At 43.7% G+C, this 20,277-nt stretch overlaps 1 protein-coding gene across 11 annotated transcripts in view; it reads right to left on the reverse strand.

The window, feature by feature from the left end:
* Positions 1–20,277, reverse strand: part of birc6 (baculoviral IAP repeat containing 6) — a 150,424-nt gene that overhangs the window by 5,613 nt on the left and 124,534 nt on the right. For all 11 annotated transcript variants that reach the window (XM_080450167.1, XM_080450172.1, XM_080450166.1 and 8 more), the window contains 3 exons: positions 14,279–14,440; positions 13,243–13,320; positions 9,383–9,571 (listed from right to left, as the gene is read on the reverse strand). In XM_080450167.1, the coding sequence (XP_080306293.1) occupies positions 9,383–9,571; positions 13,243–13,320; positions 14,279–14,440 (429 nt within the window). The remainder of the gene's footprint in view (positions 1–9,382; positions 9,572–13,242; positions 13,321–14,278; positions 14,441–20,277) is intronic.

Genomic DNA, 20,277 nt, shown 5'->3' on the forward strand with positions numbered 1-20,277 from the left:
GACACAGAATGTACAGTATGCATGGACTCACTTATCCCCCAAAGGGTCAAGGACAAACATGAATCATGCAGCCATTAAAACATTACTTTTATCTTGCCTTTTGTGTATTCCTGTAGTGGCATGCTCCAGCCTGAGCTGCCATGCCCTTCTTATCCTGACCACAACAGTGCACCTCTACACAGCTCAGGCTTCGATAGTGGATCAGAACCATTTTACAATCCCGACAACCAGAGCAGGGCTCTCTTTACAACGGATGGTTCAGGATCATAGATATACAAGCATACATAGGTCAGGAACACCCTACTTCTTCTGTGTCTTCACAACCACCTATTTTGCTGTGGCCCCATGACGCTTACTAATATGCATGTCGTAACCATATCAAACAAAGGCATCACTTCCTCTTCATGTTTGACACAGCTTTGTATTACTGGTAGTGTCAGTTCGATACATAATTTCATAAATGTGTACAACAAAATCTACAGAAATGCATTGCCAAATAAGTTTCACACCATTTCCCAACCACTGCGGAAAACTCTATCGGCTGATACAGACAATAAGTCATCTACTTATAACTTACTTATTAATGTTGTCAAGGAATTGATGTGTGTTTTGACGTGAGCTTGTAAATCAGCTTTTTTTGGTGATGCAAAAGTATAACTCAGGCTTGAGAGCGCTGCAAGTGAGAAGAAAGAGAGAGAGCCAGTGCGAGAGAGAGAGAGAGATCTGCTTTGAGTGCGGCATCAATGGGAGGCAGAAGAGAGGGAGTAGCATGGCATTCCAGCTGGGTCCAGGCCGTACAGCAGATGGTAACAAAGCCGGCCTCTGGAAAGCCAGCCGTTAGGACAGGGCAAAACAGTCAAGTTTCATTTACTCTGAGCTCCACACCATGGGCCAGTCCTCCAGCTGGTTGTGCACGTGTGCATGCGAGAGTGAGTGAGGGAGTGACTGACAGAAAGGCAGGTGGATAAAGGGAATAGAAGAGGTGTGTTTTCGTGTGGGGGGTGACTGATTCCTCTTCTAAAATGTTACGGGGCTGAATTACAGACAGAGCGACAGAACATTTTAAGAGACAGGCTGGCATGAGAGACTAGGGATCTTGAAGCTCAATATGCTCTTGAACTGCTCTTCAACTTAACGTGTCAGGCATTAGACAGAGGCAGAGACAGAAGATCAACAGCGGTGCATCTGGTAGATTAGTCCCAGACAGAAAGGTTCCACTAGAGATCAGGCAGAACAGCATAGCGGTGACTAAACCTGTTGCCATTCTAAAAGGGCGAATGGCTCACACGTCACTTCTGTCTGACTGATGAGGCCTATGGCGCACCATCATGCATCTGGGCCTTACAACGGAGATAGAGACATGGAAAGAAACAGAGAGAGAGAGAAAGACAGAGCAGTGGGAGAAGAGACTAGAGAGATGATCGATTTCCTTGCCAGTATCGCCATGGAAACCCCCCGTGGCCATGGTACATGATCCTGAGTTTCCCTCGCCACCAGAACTGGCACTAAGTGTGTGTGTGTTTCTCCATCCATCAATCTTCAACCGCTTATCCGGAGTCGGGTCACGGGGGGCAACAGTTTCAGCAGAGAGCTCCAGACTTCCTTTTCCTGAGCAACATTAACCACTTCCTCCTGGGGAATACCGAGGTGGTCCAAGGCCAGTGTGGAGATGTAATCCCCCCCCCCCCATCTGGTCCTTGGTCTACCAGGAGCTCTCCTCCCAGTGGGACGTTCAGCGAGGACCTCCCTAGGGAGATACTCGGGAGGCACCCATACTAGATGCCCGAACCACCTAAGCCGGGTCCTTTCCAAGTGAAGAAGCAGCGGCTCTACTCAGAGTCTGAGAAAAAAAAAATTCGGCCGCTTGTATCCGCAACCTTATACTTTCGGTCCCGATCCACACTTCATGACCATAGGTGAGAGTTGGAACTACTCGGTAGACTGAGAGCTTTGCCTTCTGGCTCAGTTCTCTTTTCGTCACAACAGTGCGGTACAGCAACTGCAGCGAATGCTCCGTTTCTCCGGCTGATCTCCTGCTCCGTCCTCCCCTCACTCGTGAACAAGACCCCGAGATACTTAAAATCCTTCACCTGGGGCAAAGTCTCAAAAACCTCTCATTAAACACGGTCTGTCCTGCTCCTCCCTCTATCCCATCCCTGCTGTCGGATGCCTTAACTGTGGTTACACATATGCCAATATGTTTCTTCCTGTCTCGCAGACGTGCTGTCTTACGCTCCCACTCACTGACACACAAGAAGGAAAAATCTCTCTCTGAATCCTATCGATGATGCAGCGTAATGCAGACCACTCAACACAATGAGTGCTGAGGCTGACCACTAGTGCAATATGAATATTGTGTTTGTGTGTGCCATCACTTTACAGCAATAACATTGGCCTTTTTGTTTTAGATTAAATACTGCTCTCTGCGGTGCCCGTGCCGCTTTGCTCGACGAAGTGGCAAACCGTCATTGCGCCGCGCAAGCCATTGCACATAATGGGTTTTAAAGTGCAGCGGTGCCGTTGCCGCATTCAATGTGAAAGTCCCTTTGAGAATACAAGAGTCCCTCCCTGCTGTCATGCAGTGTTTTGTTCAAGCTGCTGGGTTGGAAACTAAACTTTTAAACAAGCTCATGCCACAGCGAAGTCGAGATGACAGACATCACCATGCAGCAGGCCAATGATACGATCATTTATTAATCTGTCGCTGTCACTTGCCAAAAATAAACTATCTACAAGCTCAGAACGCATTGCGATGCTTGTAGATAGGCTATTTAGTAGGTGGTTAGAATATTATACTATATATCTGACCGACTTTCATACCACTTAGACAGAGCATTTCGCTCATAACATTTTCGGATCAGGTAATCTTTGGTGATCACCGATTGAGTCATTTGGAGTGAAAATCAGCCGATTTATATCGGTGGATGATCGAGCACCCCTAGTGTACACACACACTCACATTATTTAAGTTGCTTGTGTTGTCTATGCACTCTCCTTAGTATACATATTAAATGAGCAGGAAACTGCTGTGTAGAAATTGTCTGCGCTCACTTGTGACGGTGAATCAAGCGCAACTCTCCAGCCACCTGCCACCATTGCAGGCCAGGGGAGGGATATGGAGTTCAACGCTATCACTGATGTGGAGCACAGAATTATCCATCACATATACGCCTGTCACACCTCTAAATCAAACGGAGTGGCCGTTGGCGACTTTGACCCCCCCCCCCAATATCAAACGGTAGACTGAACCATTAGGACCTGATGGGGGTTAGGAGCGATGGCGTCGCCTGAGATCATGTGGGGCTAGTTAAGGATATCACCTCATTGTGTGTTCTAATGGGCCCGTTTACGCTCCAGTGCAGCTGAGCATGTGGGGACATCCCCCTTCTGTCTCTCACACATAGCCAGTGTTTATACACACACACACACACACACACACACACACACACACGCTTGAGACCATACCCACAGAGCTTGTTGACAACACGGAGGCACGAACAGCGAGGACACATCCGCTCACCTCAAACACACACACATTCACACATGCAGGCAATACGCACACAAAAAATGAAAAGGATCTATATTTCAGCAAGCGACCTGTTGTCACTAATTCCACCCGACAATCTCCGGCTGCATAATTCAAGTCTGTACTCTATTCCTTATCTTCCGCTCTATAAATAGCACGTGCAAACTTTGGATTCTTGCACACACCAAAAATATAATGTGGTCTTACGGTGGCAGACAAGCCCCCCCATCCAATCTCATGCTCACGTGGGCAGAAACGCACAACGCTGAGCTAGCGGCATCGTCGACACGCAGAAAAGGAACCAATCTGTGTGTGTGTACATCTGAAAGTGCTGGGTAAGACAAGACTCTCCCAGAGCCTGTTAGCAGTACAAATAGCTCCTACTAGGGCTGAACGATTTTGGGAAAAAATCTAATTGCGATTTTTCTGACTGATATTGCGATTGCGATTTGATTGCGATTTTTTTAATAAAAAAAAAAAAAATCTTTAACATTTTTTTTAAAGTCAAGCTTCAGTTTAGTATTCACTGTGGGCTACATTTAAAAAGTAATTGGAAGTAATGGAACATTACCAAATGGCATACCATTTATTTACTGTTCTAGATTCTAATAAATAAGGATGAGAACTAAAAGATATGAATTGCTTCATTGCTTCCAACATGTATCTTCCAAGTACTTTTTTTCCCATGTATATATTTAAACATTTAGCTGGAATAGAAATAGCTTATTTTTGTAAACAACCCAACATTGAACTTGTTAAGTCATTAACTTATGGCTCAAGAAGAGAAGCTTTTTCTGAAATGAAGTTCAATAAATAAAAATAAAATTAAACAAATAATTACCTTTTTGTGTAAACAATTCACAGCAGTGAAATAAGTAGGTATTTCACTTATGGCTAAAGAAGCATATTTACTGATATCCAGTATTTAGCTTATGTAGATTAACATTCAACTAAAATGTAACACTTTTTTGTCTCACAAGGCAAAGTCCTCTCCTACTGTACATTGTATTACTACTACTCCTTGGAAGTGAAAAACTCAGAATACATAACGCAGTGGTGGAAAGTAACTAAGTACATTTACTTAAGTACTGTATTTGTACTTTACTTGAGTATTTCTAATTTCTAATACTTTAACTTCTACTCCACTACATCTCAGAGGCAAATATTGTACTTTTACTCCACTACAATTATTTGAAAACTTTAGTGACTAGTTACTTTTCAGATATAAATTATAATATTGTAAAACCTACATTAACCACTTTGGCCCTATTTTATACCTAGGTTATTTGAAAATAGCAGATCTACAAGCTCACAACGCGCCGTGATGCAACGCGTTGTGAGCTTGTAGATCTGCTATTTTCAAACATTAGTACTTTTACTTTTGGTACTTTAAGTACATTTTGATACCAATACTTTTGTACTTTTATTCAAGTACATTTTGAATTTTTACTTGTAACAGAGTACTTCTACATTGCAGTACTGATACTTTTACTTAAGTACAACATTTGAGTACTTTTTCCACCACTGTACATAACAGAAGTGACAAAGATACAGTTCATAGTCGCTTCTTTTGGGCTTGTTTTCATAGACAGGGTTACTTATTTCTCTCACAAAACCTGGCAACACTGTCACTGACCAGGAAGTGCTTTCCATCGTATTGTTTACATTGCATCCAACAGTAATCGTTTAATAATGATGGGAAAAATATAAGTTACACTTACAGAAACAAACATAGATAGGAGCAACACTACTACTACACTACTTGTGTCGCACCGAAAATAATGTTTTACCGCTACGCGCGGCATCAGGGATTTGCGCAACACGGCCGTTCGACAAACTTTAAATACTCGTAGCCGACGGAGACCTAACTCTATGAGAGGGACAGAGCGAGAGAGAGAGAGAGAGAGGGGGGGGGCTCGCTGCCCTCTCGCTCCCTGTAGAGAGAGGCAGGCAGCCACTCTGGAGAGAAGGAGACAAGTCCCGCGGGTGCTCTGGGATTAATATGAATATTAAAATGATTTATTATGATAAAAAAAAAAAAAAAAAATCGCGGCCTTTGCGATTAGCTAATCGCGTGGTTTCAAATCGCGATTTCGGTTTGAAAACGATTAATCGTTCAGCCTTAGCTCCTACTGTCCAATGTCTTGACAGCAGAGACAGACAAATAATCTAACTGTGAAAATACACAAAAAGCGCACAACAGCTGTCAGAATTTGGGTCACTGATTGGAATGGCTGTGAATTCATAAGGGCGGACCATGCTAGCATGTTCTTGTCCATCTTTTTGTAAGATTAGCCATGCCTCTGTGTGTGTGTGTGTGTGTGTGTGTGTGTGTGTGTGTGTGTGTGTGTGTGTGTGTGTGTGTGTGTGTGTGTGTGTGTGTGTGTGTGTGTGTCTCTCTACTTGTAGGTGCTAAACGGGCAGCAGAGGGAAGAGCTTGTACTAGTAGTGTGCAGCACAAGTTTAATTGAATTTCAGGGGTTGTGTGTGCAGTGCACACGCACAAACACAGGATTACTCAAGCAGTATTCCTGCCACGTCCCTCCACCACCATCTCCAGCTCCAACAGCCCATGTCCCATCCGACGTCACAGCTTGTGTGGCGTGCCAGAGCCAGCTATACTCTGCCAAGACATCCCAGAAACTTCATCAATGATGCCTCTTCCGCCACTCAGTGTGGAATTATACCGAGGGGGCTCATGACGTGATTCGGTGTGCATGTGGCGGCTGTGTTAGTATGCCTGTGTCTCTCTCTGTGTGTGTGAGGACCACTGACTGACTAATAATAGACTAACTCTGAATAATGTACCGCCGTGTTAAATCACAAATTCATTCGACCCGGGACATTTTGTACACACCGTGCTCCAACAGTCTGCGATGTATGCATTAATAAAACGTGACTCTTTCAACTGGGCGTCTGGAAAAAGACACTTTGATGTGAATGAAGCTGTAGATCCAGCCCAGTTCCTCCCCTCTTGTGTACAAGAGGGGAGAAGAGACTCAACTATTTACCCCATTAAGCTTATTTGCACCCCAACAGTGCCCCTCTTTTCTCTCAACCAACACTATCCACAGATACTTTGAACAACCTCTTTCTCAAGGCTAAAGAATAATAAAAGCCTCTCCCATCATGTCCCTCTCTCTTGGGATAGTAAATGAGGGCAGAGAGGTTTGTGTGTGTAAGTGACTGACTCCAGTGAGTGACACTGAAGAGAGTTGGTATAATCAAATCAAGGTTTATTTATATATTGCACATTTACAACAATTGAAATTGACCAAAGTGCAATACATAAAATAATGCAAAATAGCTTTAAAAAGAAAAGTGGTTAAACTGGCACAATAATCTTGTGAGTTTCTCTTTTTCATTTGCAGCTGCCACTTGCTGCCACTCATTTAAACCTGTGGTTTAACTGATGCTAGCTTTGTGTAGGAGCAGGTCAACAGTGTGAAATACAAGCATGGAGTGCAACCGCACGCACACACACTAGAGATGCGCAGATCGCGGTTTTAGCCGCGGTTGCCCCAGTTAACCGCAGTTCGGGTGGATCAAATATAATAATTAATATTGGATAATCTCGCCGTGCGTGAGTTTGTAGTATTTTAATATTGCGTCATTTTACATCAGGCACAAATTAGCCGCCTACTGCACGTTGCTTTACCGGCAAGGGGTCTTTGTACCGCATGAAGCCAGGGGTGCCAGATTTTGCGAGACAAATAAGCAGCCAGGTCTATGAAAACAAGCCCAAAACAAGTGCCAAATTAGCCGAAAAGTCCTTATAAAAACAGACATGGCAACAAAGCCATGAAAGCGAAAGTAAAGGGAATTAAACTCCGTCTTGTTGTTACCATAGATATGGATTGTATACAGTCACTACATCGCGACAGATAGTAGTGAGTAACATTGTTTATAAGAAAACTAACATCAGGAAAATAATAATAATTTGATGCGGTTGGTATGGATCTAAAAATAGGATGGTATAATTAATGCGGTTGGACGGCGGGTGGATAATGAACACGTACTGTATATGCGGATTTGGGTGACGATAAACCCTATCCACGCATCTCTAACACACACACACACACACACACACACACACACACACACACACACAGATCCGATGATTCAGAGCCAGCTCTATAAAAGCCAGTTTTATATTCTGCTGGTATCAAGAGCTCCAAAGACACACAATGAGAAGGGTAGGGAAAATAGGCGAAGAGGGAAATTGATTGCAAGATAATCACCCAAGGGAAACGTACGTGTGCTTGTGTGTTGATGCGTGTACGCACAGCGCATCCAAGAGAGAATGTGGAGGAAAGCGAGAACAGTGTGTGCACGACTGGGTGAAACAAAGAAAGATAGAAAGCAGGGAAGAAGAGACGGACAGCCAGAGCCGGCATAGACAAGAAGTGTCAGTATATTCTATATATAAATATAGACTATGCACTAACATGTATGTATGTGTGTGCGAGTCCTGTCGGTAGACAGAGTGACCGGCAGTGGTGGAGGAAGTACTTAAATATTTTACTTAAGTAAAAGTAGCAATACCACAATATAAAAATACTCCGTTACAAGTAAAAGGCCTGTGTTCAAAATGTTATTTGAGTAAAAGTACTGGCATCAAAATATACTTAAAGTACCAAAAGTAAAAGTAATGAATTGTTTGAAAATAGCCGATCTACAAGCTCACAGGCGCATCGCCACGCGTTGTGAGCTTGTAGATCGGCTATTTTCAAATAGCCTGGGTATAAAATAGAGATAAAGTGGTTCATGTATGTTTTACAATATAATAATTTATATCTGCAAAGTAACTAAATGTTTCAAATAATTGTAGTAGAGTAAAAGTACAATATTTGCCTCTGGGATGAAGTGGAGTAGAAGTAAAAAATATTGAAAACTGGAAATACTACCGTAAAGTAAAAGTACCACAAAATTGTACTCAAGTACAGTACTTGAGTAAATGTACTTAGCAGTTACTTTACACCTCTAGGGACCGGCTACATGCAGGCTATGATGGGGAGTTCAAAGCAGAACTGTAGGAGTTGTTGTTCCTTCTCCTCTGCTCCCCCTCCCCCCACATAATGCCCGGGAGCCTGCCTCCAACCTAATATAGATTAACCTTCCCTTTTAGTATATCGTTTCTTTCTCTCCATCTTCTACACCTCATCATAGTTACCCCGCAGTTCTGTTTCTTCCAATTAATTCCTCGCCGCCTGCCTGGCTCTTTCTGTAGAGATGTTTCCCTTTCCTCCCTCACCCTCTTCATTTTCATCTCGCTCTCCATCAGTCCGTCTTCCCTCTCTCAATCCCTCTCCACCACCCACTCCTTTTCCCTCCCTCCCTCCCTTTCTCTCTCTCTCTCTCTCTCTACATTTCTGGAGGCTGAGTGAGTAAGTTGACTGATCGCTATCCCTTCTGTGCTATCTGCTTCGCCATGGCCCGTGTGTCAAGGACGGGAGGAAATCAAAAGATGGGGTGGTGTGTGTGGGGGGGGTGATGTGTGTGTGTGTGTGTGGGGGGAGAGCGCCTCCATCCACAGGATATCATGTACCTGAGAATTAATAAACAGGAAAATGTATTATCCGCCGGTGACCCCCTGGTACCATCCTCGGTGGAGGCGCAGCAGGCTTTGTCCTTTATTGGTTTGGTCGGCGAGCGCGTCGAGTCGTGCATTAGGGGGTGATTATTATTCTGCATCCGGAAGGGAAGCGACTGGGCATGCTCGACAATATGGACGGATGGGGACAAAGAGGCTAAGAAGCTAGGATATCGAGGGGTTAGTTGTCATGAAGACGTCGAGCTTTAGTATGTTGTAATGAAAGGGGGGGAGGCTCAATGTGAGAAAGGGTTCTTTCTCACCTCTTTGAAGCACGGGGAAGGGTTCCGCATCTGCTCCAGCATGGCCCACTTGACGGTGGCCTGCCGGATGTTGCCGTCGTACTCGCGGGAGCTCTGGGTGCCGCTGGGGGTGCCGCGCGAGCGCTCGTAGCCCGGCTCGTTGAAGTAGGGCTCAGCCACCAGGATCAGAGACTGCACGGACACCAGCACCTGGAGACAGACAAACGGATGGGGGGAAAGGTCATTAACACCTGTATCGTGTTGAGGAAACTGCGCCCATGGAGCAGCATTTGGGGAACATTTAAAAATAAAATAAGGCGAGGTCTGAAACGGCATCGAGAAGGGATGGAATAGGAAAGTAGGGAACAGTTAATCGAACCAATTGATTCAATCGATTATTAGAAAGAAATCGATAATTTAATAAAATAATCCATCCTCATTTTGGGCATGTCATTATAGGCAAAAAACATGTCAAAAAACTTGTGAAAATGGTCGATCTACAAGCTTACAACGCGTCACGATGCGTTTCGAACTTGTAGATCTGCTATTTTCACAATTCTTCCATGATACCGTTATGCAAGTTAAGTGGTTAATCGATTCGTTGATATATAAAACCCTAACCACATGTCTCAATTAGTCAAAATAATCGATAGAATACTCGCAAAGAAAACAATCGTTGCAGCCCTTTAGGAAAGTGAGGAGCGAGGGAGTAGGGGAAAAGAACAGTGGTGTGTGTGTGTGGGGGGGGGGGGGGGGTAAAGCACTGTAAGGCATACAAAAATGAGCTTGCCAGCGCCGAGCACTTCAGGCAGCATCAGACAAAAGCTAGGAATGTTCTGGCACAGTAAAAAATATCCTTCAATATATCTTTATTAACGGCCCAATTAATGCCTCAGGCCGTCTCAAGGAGACCACAGACTGGTCTCTCTGTCTCGGTCACTTCACCCACCACCACCCCGCCTCTACATTCCTAATGAGGGCAAGAAAGCTTGGAGACCTGCCTACCCATTTAATACCAAGGCAACACTGGGACAGTCTTGCCCTTGAAGACACTCAAGTGGTTTGACACCAATGACCTTTAACTGTTGCAGCCCCCCAAACCCTCCTCAAAGTGGGTTGCCAGATCTCCGAGCCAATATCCCCCCTCGGTAGATCGTGACTTAATTCTAATTCCGACCTCGCTGCCTCTTTCTCTCCAATTGAACACCCCCCCCCCTTTCTTTCCATTATCGATCCAGCCGACACTAACTAGAATGATAATCAATGCAGACATCTCTATGAACTCCCCAACCCTGTAAATGAGGGAATTATTTAAAAAAATAAAAGGGAAAGAAAATAAGAAAAAGGAGAGACATTTCCAATGACTTTGGCTCACTTGGTGCCAGATCAATATACATGGAAAATGCCTGTTTGTGTCGGCAAAATGACAACACGTAAGATGGAGTGTAAGTGACTAAAAGCATGTTGTGCCAGTGTGTGGGGGAAGCTTCGTAGGTTTTCTTTTAAGCTCATAGATGAAGGATTTATGGTTTAGGAACAATCAGAAACACCAAGGGGTGGCGTTAAATATATCTGTTTGCATAAATGTCCCGTCAACCCTGAAACGAACACCTGTGTGTGGGTGTGTCTGAGAGACAGCGCATGCATCTCTGTGCTCAGCTGACCACATGCACAAATAAATGGGTGGCGGAGAGCTCCCCCATTTCCTAGTTTCCCCCCCTTGGGCAGGCCTCAGCTTGGGAGACTTCGAGAGATTTATAGCTTTATTACCCTGATGGATGCAGCCCTCCATGCATGCACCCCCACTCAACCTCCTGTCTGTCTGTCAGCGAGCCTGGGAGACACCTCTCGCTAGACTCCTTGCCCGCAGGCTCACACCTGAATTAGGGCTGATTTATAAATAATCGCGTGCCGCTGTTGTACATCGAAAACAACGTTGCAGTCACCGTAACGCACTGATCTACAAGCTGTCAACAACTATTTTTGGTCGCGACATGGCACCGAACCAAGTACAAATTAGGCATTACAGGTGGGAATGGCATAGTACGTTCTGCATCTCAGTCTGAAACCTTTCGTTCGGTGAAGGTGTGTGTGCGTGTATGGGTAACCTGTTTCCCAAAGTCTGATTAACAACTTGAACCCTTGCGTCCCTACACGCTTTGTAAGTTGTTTGTGTCGGCAAAATGACAACACGTAAGATGGAGTGTAAGTGACTAAAAGCATGTTGTGCCAGTGTGTGGGGGAAGCTTCGTAGGTTTTCTTTTAAGCTCATAGATGAAGGATTTATGGTTTAGGAACAATCAGAAACACCAAGGGGTGGCGTTAAATATATCTGTTTGCATAAATGTCCCGTCAACCCTGAAACGAACACCTGTGTGTGGGTGTGTCTGAGAGACAGCGCATGCATCTCTGTGCTCAGCTGACCACATGCACAAATAAATGGGTGGCGGAGAGCTCCCCCATTTCCTAGTTTCCCCCCCTTGGGCAGGCCTCAGCTTGGGAGACTTCGAGAGATTTATAGCTTTATTACCCTGATGGATGCAGCCCTCCATGCATGCACCCCCACTCAACCTCCTGTCTGTCTGTCAGCGAGCCTGGGAGACACCTCTCGCTAGACTCCTTGCCCGCAGGCTCACACCTGAATTAGGGCTGATTTATAAATAATCGCGTGCCGCTGTTGTACATCGAAAACAACGTTGCAGTCACCGTAACGCACTGATCTACAAGCTGTCAACAACTATTTTTGGTCGCGACATGGCACCGAACCAAGTACAAATTAGGCATTACAGGTGGGAATGGCATAGTACGTTCTGCATCTCAGTCTGAAACCTTTCGTTCGGTGAAGGTGTGTGTGCGTGTATGGGTAACCTGTTTCCCAAAGTCTGATTAACAACTTGAACCCTTGCGTCCCTACACGCTTTGTAAGCTTGTAGATACCGCATGCTATTTTTACCAATGCGTTGCAATGCAGATCGGTTATATTAGTAGGTATAGTAGGTCCGCAAGAGTTTCTTCCCAGTTGAAATCCAATGCGCTCGTCTAAAAATGCTTCCAAACAACAGAGTTGTAAATAATTCAAGTCTCGGCAATAAGATAAAAACATAACACGTAAATGAGCAGCGCAGAAAAGACGTTCAGCACCTCATCGCGCTGCTAGTGTTTCCAGCATAGCGTAAATACGCGGCACCCCCATTGAAAACAATTCAAAATATATGCTGCGCCCAGGAAAGAAAAATCTGTGGCGGACAAACAGCCTAAAAAACGAGTGGGCCGAGGATAGAGCCCTGGGGGACCACGGTCAACGAATTATATTAAGATGCATGTACTGCCACCGAGCCACATTACTAGCTCAACTGCAACGACGATACTTCATGAGAGCTGTCAAAACACTGAACCTATTAATAAGGGCCCTGAGCAACGCTGAGGACGTGTGCACAGGGAGCGTAAACAACGATCTGGTAACACCCACCTTTAGAACAAACATGGGTAAATTCTCCTTCTACAGCACTACCACCCAAGTGTGGAATGCCCTGACCCCCAAAAATGTGGTTCACTGGCTTCCTTTAAAACAGCCCTGAAAATTCACCTTTCAGGAGGCCAAAGGGGGAGGTAGTTATCACTTCTCCCTTAGACAGGCGACCCCCCCCTTTCTTTACCTCCACCCCCTTTTTTTCCTACTGTGTACATAGTGTTTTACATTTGTGATGATATTGAATGTTTGGTGCTATTTTTTTACATGTTGATGAATTGAATACCTAGGACCCCAATGGAAACAAGACTGCAATGACTTTTTTTTGTGTTATCCTTTAAGACAAAGTGTTCTCGTGCAGTTTTACATTTCTGTCTAATAAAATATTCAATCAATCAAACTCCTTTCTCACCTGTAGAAAGCTCGAGGTCTGTGGGTTCCATTTCTCTTCTGGTCTCCCATGCCAAGTGTTGAGGATACTTAAACATACCTGAATGAGACAAAACAAACGTGAAAATGAAGCGCTTAAACCAATGCACTTTACTTGCCAGAGGAGATGAAAACGTCAACAGAAGAGAAAGATGACCAGTGCCAGGTAAACAGCCTCAGGCAAGACACCGCTCACAATCCATCTACCCTTCCCTCCCTCCGTCCGTCCATCCATCCATCTACCCCAACCTTTAGTCATGGGCTTAAGGACCGCAGGGTCTCTCCGCTGGCGGTGCCTTTGATAGGCCAAGCCTAGAGTAATTCTTATAGCAGCTGTCTGGGTCCATTATGAAAATAGATGTGGTCTGTCAGAGGCTGCTTAATGAGCAGTAGCAGATGTGACAGGCTCCAGCACCTTTACTGCAACTCACCAAAGGAAGATAGTCAGGGCCGGAGGGGAAGAGCTATACACACTAGAAAAACATGTCTTGGTATAAGCCTTGAAAGACGCCCACTCATGTCAAAGTGTCAAGTTTGGAATCAAAACTTGAGCAGTCAAAATACGGTGGGGTTACTTTTACACTTCAACATGACAGCATCTGCCATAAGACTGAAAATGTAAGTTTCTAGTGGGGTCTTGATCAAAGGTAGTTTCTGGACAACCAATTCTTTTCAGGCTCCTGTTTTCTTTATCCTGCTCATCTTGCTATCATAGTAGTGGTTGGAATTAAACATGCGGTTTCAATGACTCTCCAATTTAGACATCATATTATACTCAGATTAGGTTTGGACCAATTACAAAGGTGCTGCCAATCCACCAAAACGAATTCCATTTGTGTGAGATTCTGTGTCCCATGATGGTCTTACTGCTGTTTCACAGTAAGCTTAACTGAACATTTAGTTTTTCTTGGCATGACTGGCATCAGCGAACAGATAATTGGCCTTTACAAAAGGCACACTGGTCAATCCTACACTTGAGGAAACTTAACAAAAGACAAGATCCAACCGTTTGTACTAACTTTGCCATCATTGTAGAGGTTAGGGTTGAAGCGCACACTGTGGCCCCCTGTGGTCTCCAGGTTGACCAGTGGAGGGGAGTTGGGATAATCCTGGGGGAAGTACACGTCAAACTCGAAGCAGCCGTTGGCGTATGGAGTGTCGGCTGGGCCTGTGATGAGAACCTACCAACACAAACAAGTGAGAGAGGTGGGGGTTATTAATCACTCACTCTGAAGGAGCTTTAATTGAAACAAGGGGTGGGGGTTGATGATAATGGTAAATCTGCGTGGAGAAACGGGGTGAACAACAAAACATTTATGGAGAGCCAGTGACAACCCCTTTTAGCAGGTTTATACAGCCACAACAATGTAATTAACCATCAAGGTAAAGAATGAAATTAGTAGAGAACAAGAGACTGTTTTTTAATCTTTACCCTTGTGGTTTTTTGTCACGGAAACCCAATTAATTTCTTCACTAAATGAGATTAGCTCATTAATCAAAGAAACAAAGACCGGAAAAAACTAAATAAACATTACATAGAGATGTAATGAAAAAGGGCACACGTCTCTAAAACAGTACTTATGTCTATGCACATGGGAGAACAGGAAACTAGGTTTAATGGCCCCATTTCAAGCACTTCACCCCTCGACTGGCTTTATTTACATAATGATTTTACTTTTCTTTCATTAACATTTATGCACCACAAGTTATTGTCAGACTTTCATGCTTTTTTGTTTCCAAGTTTAATAGGGTATTGTATAAGTCATATGGCTTGAAACTGTATTTTGTGTTGTGATTAGGCTATAAATATTCTGAAATGGTTATAGTCTACCTGCAACTCCAACTTTCATGAATATAATTTGATGGTGTGAAATAAACCCAAATTAATACATTGTGTGCCAAAGTATCTGTCATTTTTTACTTTGGCCATTAAAAAATTGCAGATATACAAGCTCATAGCGTGTCACTTCGTGCCACGCTACGAGCTTGTAGATCTGTTATTTTTGAAAAAAGGATGGGGTCGGCGGCCAAATACATAACCTAAAAGTGTGCAGTAAGTGAACGTGTGAATATGATCCATGCAGGGGAAACCTTTTACATCATGAGGATTGTGGAAAAACCCAAGTCCCCACCTCAGCACCACTCTCTCCTCCTGTTCAGTCACTTGTATGTGCTGATGAGAGGAACTACATTACTGCAGGGTAATTAGCCAGTCACAGGTATTCAGGCTCAAAGGCGGTGTGTGGGAGGGGGGGCTGTGATTTTCTGCAAAAGCCAGCTCACAGAGCTCTGACAGTCGCAGCTCGAATCTAATCTGAAACCCCCAAGTCAATCAGAACTTATGGTGTGCAGTAGCAGAAGCTACACACAGTTGACACAATGTCTCAAAAAGGGAGGCATAGAGAAGAGGAAGAAATGGAAAAAATGCAGGAGAAGGCTGACATTCTTGCATCAACAAACAAGGTGTCTTAAAATGTGAATGAAATGTAAGGCTAGCTCCTAAAGCGGCTGCTCCTGGGTGGGAAAGGAGAGGCTGCTGCCAGGTTGAATGCACAGAGGCAAGCTGAACGAAGAGAGAAAGAAAGCTAAAGAGGCAGGCGGAAGAGAGAAAGAAAAAGCTAAAGAGACGGGCAGGAGAGAAAGAAAGCTGAAGAGGCAGGCTGAAGTGAGAAAGAAAGCTAAACAGGCAGGAATAAATGGTCTTCGAGCAGACCAATTTAGCTGAATAAATAAGATAAATAACAGCCAACATAATCTTTTTATGAGGCGCAAGAGATGAGGTGAGTACAGGACACATCCTAGGGGTATGTATGGAAGCACGTGTTGCTGGCCATGCCTGTATGCATCTGAGAGAGAAAACAATTGCCCTGACCCATGTCTAAACCGGCACGTCGAGCGTGAGCAGCATTGTCTGCATTTATAATGCGGAGACAACCCCGGCAACTATACTCACAAGATTGCTTTAGGGCGCCCGGTGTCGCTCATGCATTAAGTCTATTTTGACGTGAACATCCAGACACAACACTCTAGTGCACTTTCCCACGAAGTGGAGTAAATGTGGAGTGGATGCTCTTCAAAGACTGGATGAAATTACAATTACACCACCCGAGGAGGCTGGATAAACATAGTTGGGGTTTCAAGTGCAATTTGACAGGACAATGGGAGTGATCCACAGGAGCACTTCAGACCGAGACAGAAATTACCCTTAACAGTTCATGAGATGTCCACCTCCTCCAGTGAAGCCAGTGGTCTTTCTCTGAGCTGCAACGCTTGTTGTTTATGTGACCATGTGTTCTTTCGTAGAAACAGACCGAAACAGATGAGGATTTTGACATTTAACGAAGGAGACCTTGCCATTCATCAAATCACAGGGTGAGGGCCATTTATTAAATGTCACTGGGGGAATGAGTAAGGCCTGTCGATGACAAGCATTTGGGGATGCATGGCGGAATGCCAAATCGTTCTTCGTTCCAAACACCACATGCTGAAACAAAGTATGCAGCGCCTATGTACTGTAACAACGCAATACATAGCTAACAGTATAGACCAATTATTTGTATACACACAGGTTGCGTTCCAACCCAGTAGTTTTGAGGAGCGCTCGTTTTGGTTCACTCAATGTCCTCAGTGTAGGAGCAGGACATTCACGCCCGAGCGAGCCACTGACTAGGTAAGTGCCCTCGTGAGCCGATGGCCTTGCACATCAGTCCTCCCTCTGTGCATCTATGTCAATGACAGTGGTTGGGGGTGGGAGATGACTGGTTTAGGAATTACTTACACACAAAATAAACCAAGGAGTGCATATTTAAAGAAAGAGGTCACAGTACACGTACTAAAAGCCTTCTTTTAGTATGTGTACTTTAGGCTGCAAACTGCAGCCTAAAGTTTGATGAAATGCATTTTTATGAGGGGTTGTGTTATTTTGTAACCTGCCTGCATAACGTCAATGTGATGTGGTCTGATATTCCATACACAGTAGTTATCTGGGAAGATGCTCTTTATATTGCCCTATAGTATAGGGCAATTTAGTGGGGCCTATACACACTATACCCGATACCACAGCACAACGAAACCTAGCTGAATTTTTTGAATCAAAAGCCATCCTCATATCACTACATGCAGATTCCCTATAAAAAGGTACATTGTAACTGCAATGACTACCACTGAAGACATACATGTCTTACACATCCAGGAATACAGAATAAAGTGTGAATCATAATAGTCTTGCCAAAGCAGGTGTAAAACTAATGTACTGGCAATATAAAGGGATGACACGTCTACAGAAGCAGAGCGGTGCGCTCCCTCATAAATCACATGCCCTGGGGGTTATGATCGATATAAAATCCAGGATGCTCATAAAATACACACAGACAGAGCTGTATGATATGACATGTATGGTTTTGATCGCCAGTGTGGGTAAGAGGCATTTAATGAGAGATGGTCAAGTGGATTGAGCGAGTTAAGAAGGATGGGGAGGTAATTATTACACAGTACAAGTAAAACGTGTGCAAAGTGTCTAATGCAAGGCTACAATATTAATATGGCAACAAGAGTCCTTGAAAAGGGTTACTTTGACATTTTGAGAGACAAAGGGAGGAGCGCACACCATTGTTGTGGAGGTGCCGACCACGGTGAAGAGATTCAAGTTTTAAAAGATGAAGCAGTCGCAGACTGGTAGCCTTGGTGCAGTGTGAATTTATTAAAAAAGTTAATTTGCTTTAGTTACTTTTTAAATATTTCTATCCTTCACAGTTTTCTGATCATCTTGGCCAGGTTTCCCCATGTAAAAGATGGGTTTTTTTTTGGGTTAGATTATTATTATAATTTTTTTACTTTCCTGGTAATATGAAAGGTTAAATACAAATTTAAAGGGAGAAGAATGTGCTCAGTAGAGCGCAGACATCCGCCAAGGAGGCAGCTTGTCCAGAAAGTGATGCAGTGCCATTCACACTGTCAAGTCCGCTTTTGGTAAAAAGGTTAAATTTCATATTTGCTGAACAAACATTGTTGGTGCATAAGTAATGTTATTAAACAGCCGGCCGACTTCCCTCCCATTTTGAGCTAATCTGTGTTCTGTTGGTAAGACTAGTAAACTGGATATTGAGTAATTATTTTGAAAATTAATATACCGGTATTACAATTTGATGTGAACACATTTATCTTGCCAATGACAACTGTGAACTAATAATGATCTTTCCTGCTCAGCTAGACTCCTCCAACAATGCAATTACCAAGACGAGCGAGTGAAGCCCTAATATTAGTTAAATATTGATTGATGGAGGCAACAGGGTAGGTAAGGGGAACTAAACGTTTTACTGGCACCACTGGGAAAACAAATCACATGGCAACTTTCTGTCCAGTTACTCGATGGGCCATTTCCCCAGTAAAATATTAACCCATTCAAAACAGGAACACATCTGTGTAACCACTTAAACCAGTGGTTTTCAACCTTTTTCGCGTCAAGGACCCCCAAATTGACACATATTAGCCCACGGACCCCCATTTGAAAAGATATGCCAGGGACTCAACCATTTAGGTTTATTGGGGGTCCCAATCTACACTGTATCACCATCGTCAGTGTTCATTTAACTCTGAGAGTGTACAAATGGAACCAAATGGACCCGTTGTACACTCAGAGTTACAGACATATAAGGGTCAATTTGGTTGCTAACTATTAATTTGGCTGGGGACCCCCTGGAACCCTGTCAAGGACCACTGGTGGTCCCCGGACCACAGGTTGAAAACCCCCGACTTAAAGGGACTACACCATGAATTTTAACTTTTTCTTCTTTTTTGTGTGTTTTTGGTCTCCCCTACCTCTCTTCTATCCCCAAAAATACCCCAGTTTGAACACTCAGGCTTTCACAGCAAATCTGGAGTTTTCTGTAAATTGGTCTCAAAACAGGCCAAACTGATTTGCACCCTGACGTCAAGTCACGTCACGTCAGGGTACAATCCCTCCCGTTCTTCAGTTCCAAACCAAAAAAAAAAAAAATATATATATATATACTTTTTTTTTTTCTTTAACTTTTTCCACACAGAACCAGGAGATAACATGCATACAAACTAGCTCAATAGCGCCCCGTGCCAAACAGGACAATGTGGTATTGCAGGTGAAAGTGCTTTATAAGCCAGAGAGAAGTTAGTTGGAATGAGTATATCTGAGGCTTGATTTAGGCTCAAACCTTTTGAAAAACGTTTGAGGGACATAAACAATATGATATTAAATATTATTATATATTTTTTAATTCATGGTGTAGATCCTTTAAACCATTATTTTATACTTTGGCTATTCAAAAATATCAGATATACAAGCTCATAGCGCAGCACCGAGATACGCGCTACGAGCTTGTAGATCTGCCGTTTTTGAATAAATAGTCAAAATTCGAACGTATATTTTAAAAAAATTAAGTCAAATCTTTGCTTCTGGGGGTCCCTGGCACAACATATTTTCAGATGGGGGTCGGCGGCCAAATAGATATCATTTTGGGGGGCAAAAGTTTGAGAACCACTGATATACTGTAGCAACATACGTTTTTCAGAAAACTGACATTTTGTAGAATCGGAACCTCAGGCCATGGGTTAAATGCCTGCACATCGCTGGCAGTGGGATAATGGAGAAGGATACATTTACATGTTGAGTTTGTCGGGAAAGCAGAATGAGTAAATGGGATACTGTCACATCACTAGCTCTTTGCAGCAGGGAAAGGGAGTTACTGATTGTCATGCTTTGAAATGGGGAGTCAGTCAGTCACCCGAACTGACTGTAGGCTGGCTCCCAGCGAAAACCGCATCTGTGTCATTTTAGATGTCTTTGGCTATTCAAAAATAGCAGATATACAAGCTCATAGCGAGGCACCGAGTGCCACGCTATGAGCTTGTAGATCTGCTACTTTTTGCATAGCCAAAGAAATAAAAAATGACCGGATTGAATGGGTGAATAAATGCACCATTTACCATTACCATTTACTAAGCAGCACCATGTGAGTTGATTGAGGAATACACTTTGTTCTCTTAA

The sequence above is a fragment of the Gymnoscopelus braueri genome (assembly GCF_963280865.1).
Source record: "Gymnoscopelus braueri genome assembly, chromosome: 14".
NCBI lineage: Eukaryota > Metazoa > Chordata > Actinopteri > Myctophiformes > Myctophidae > Gymnoscopelus > Gymnoscopelus braueri.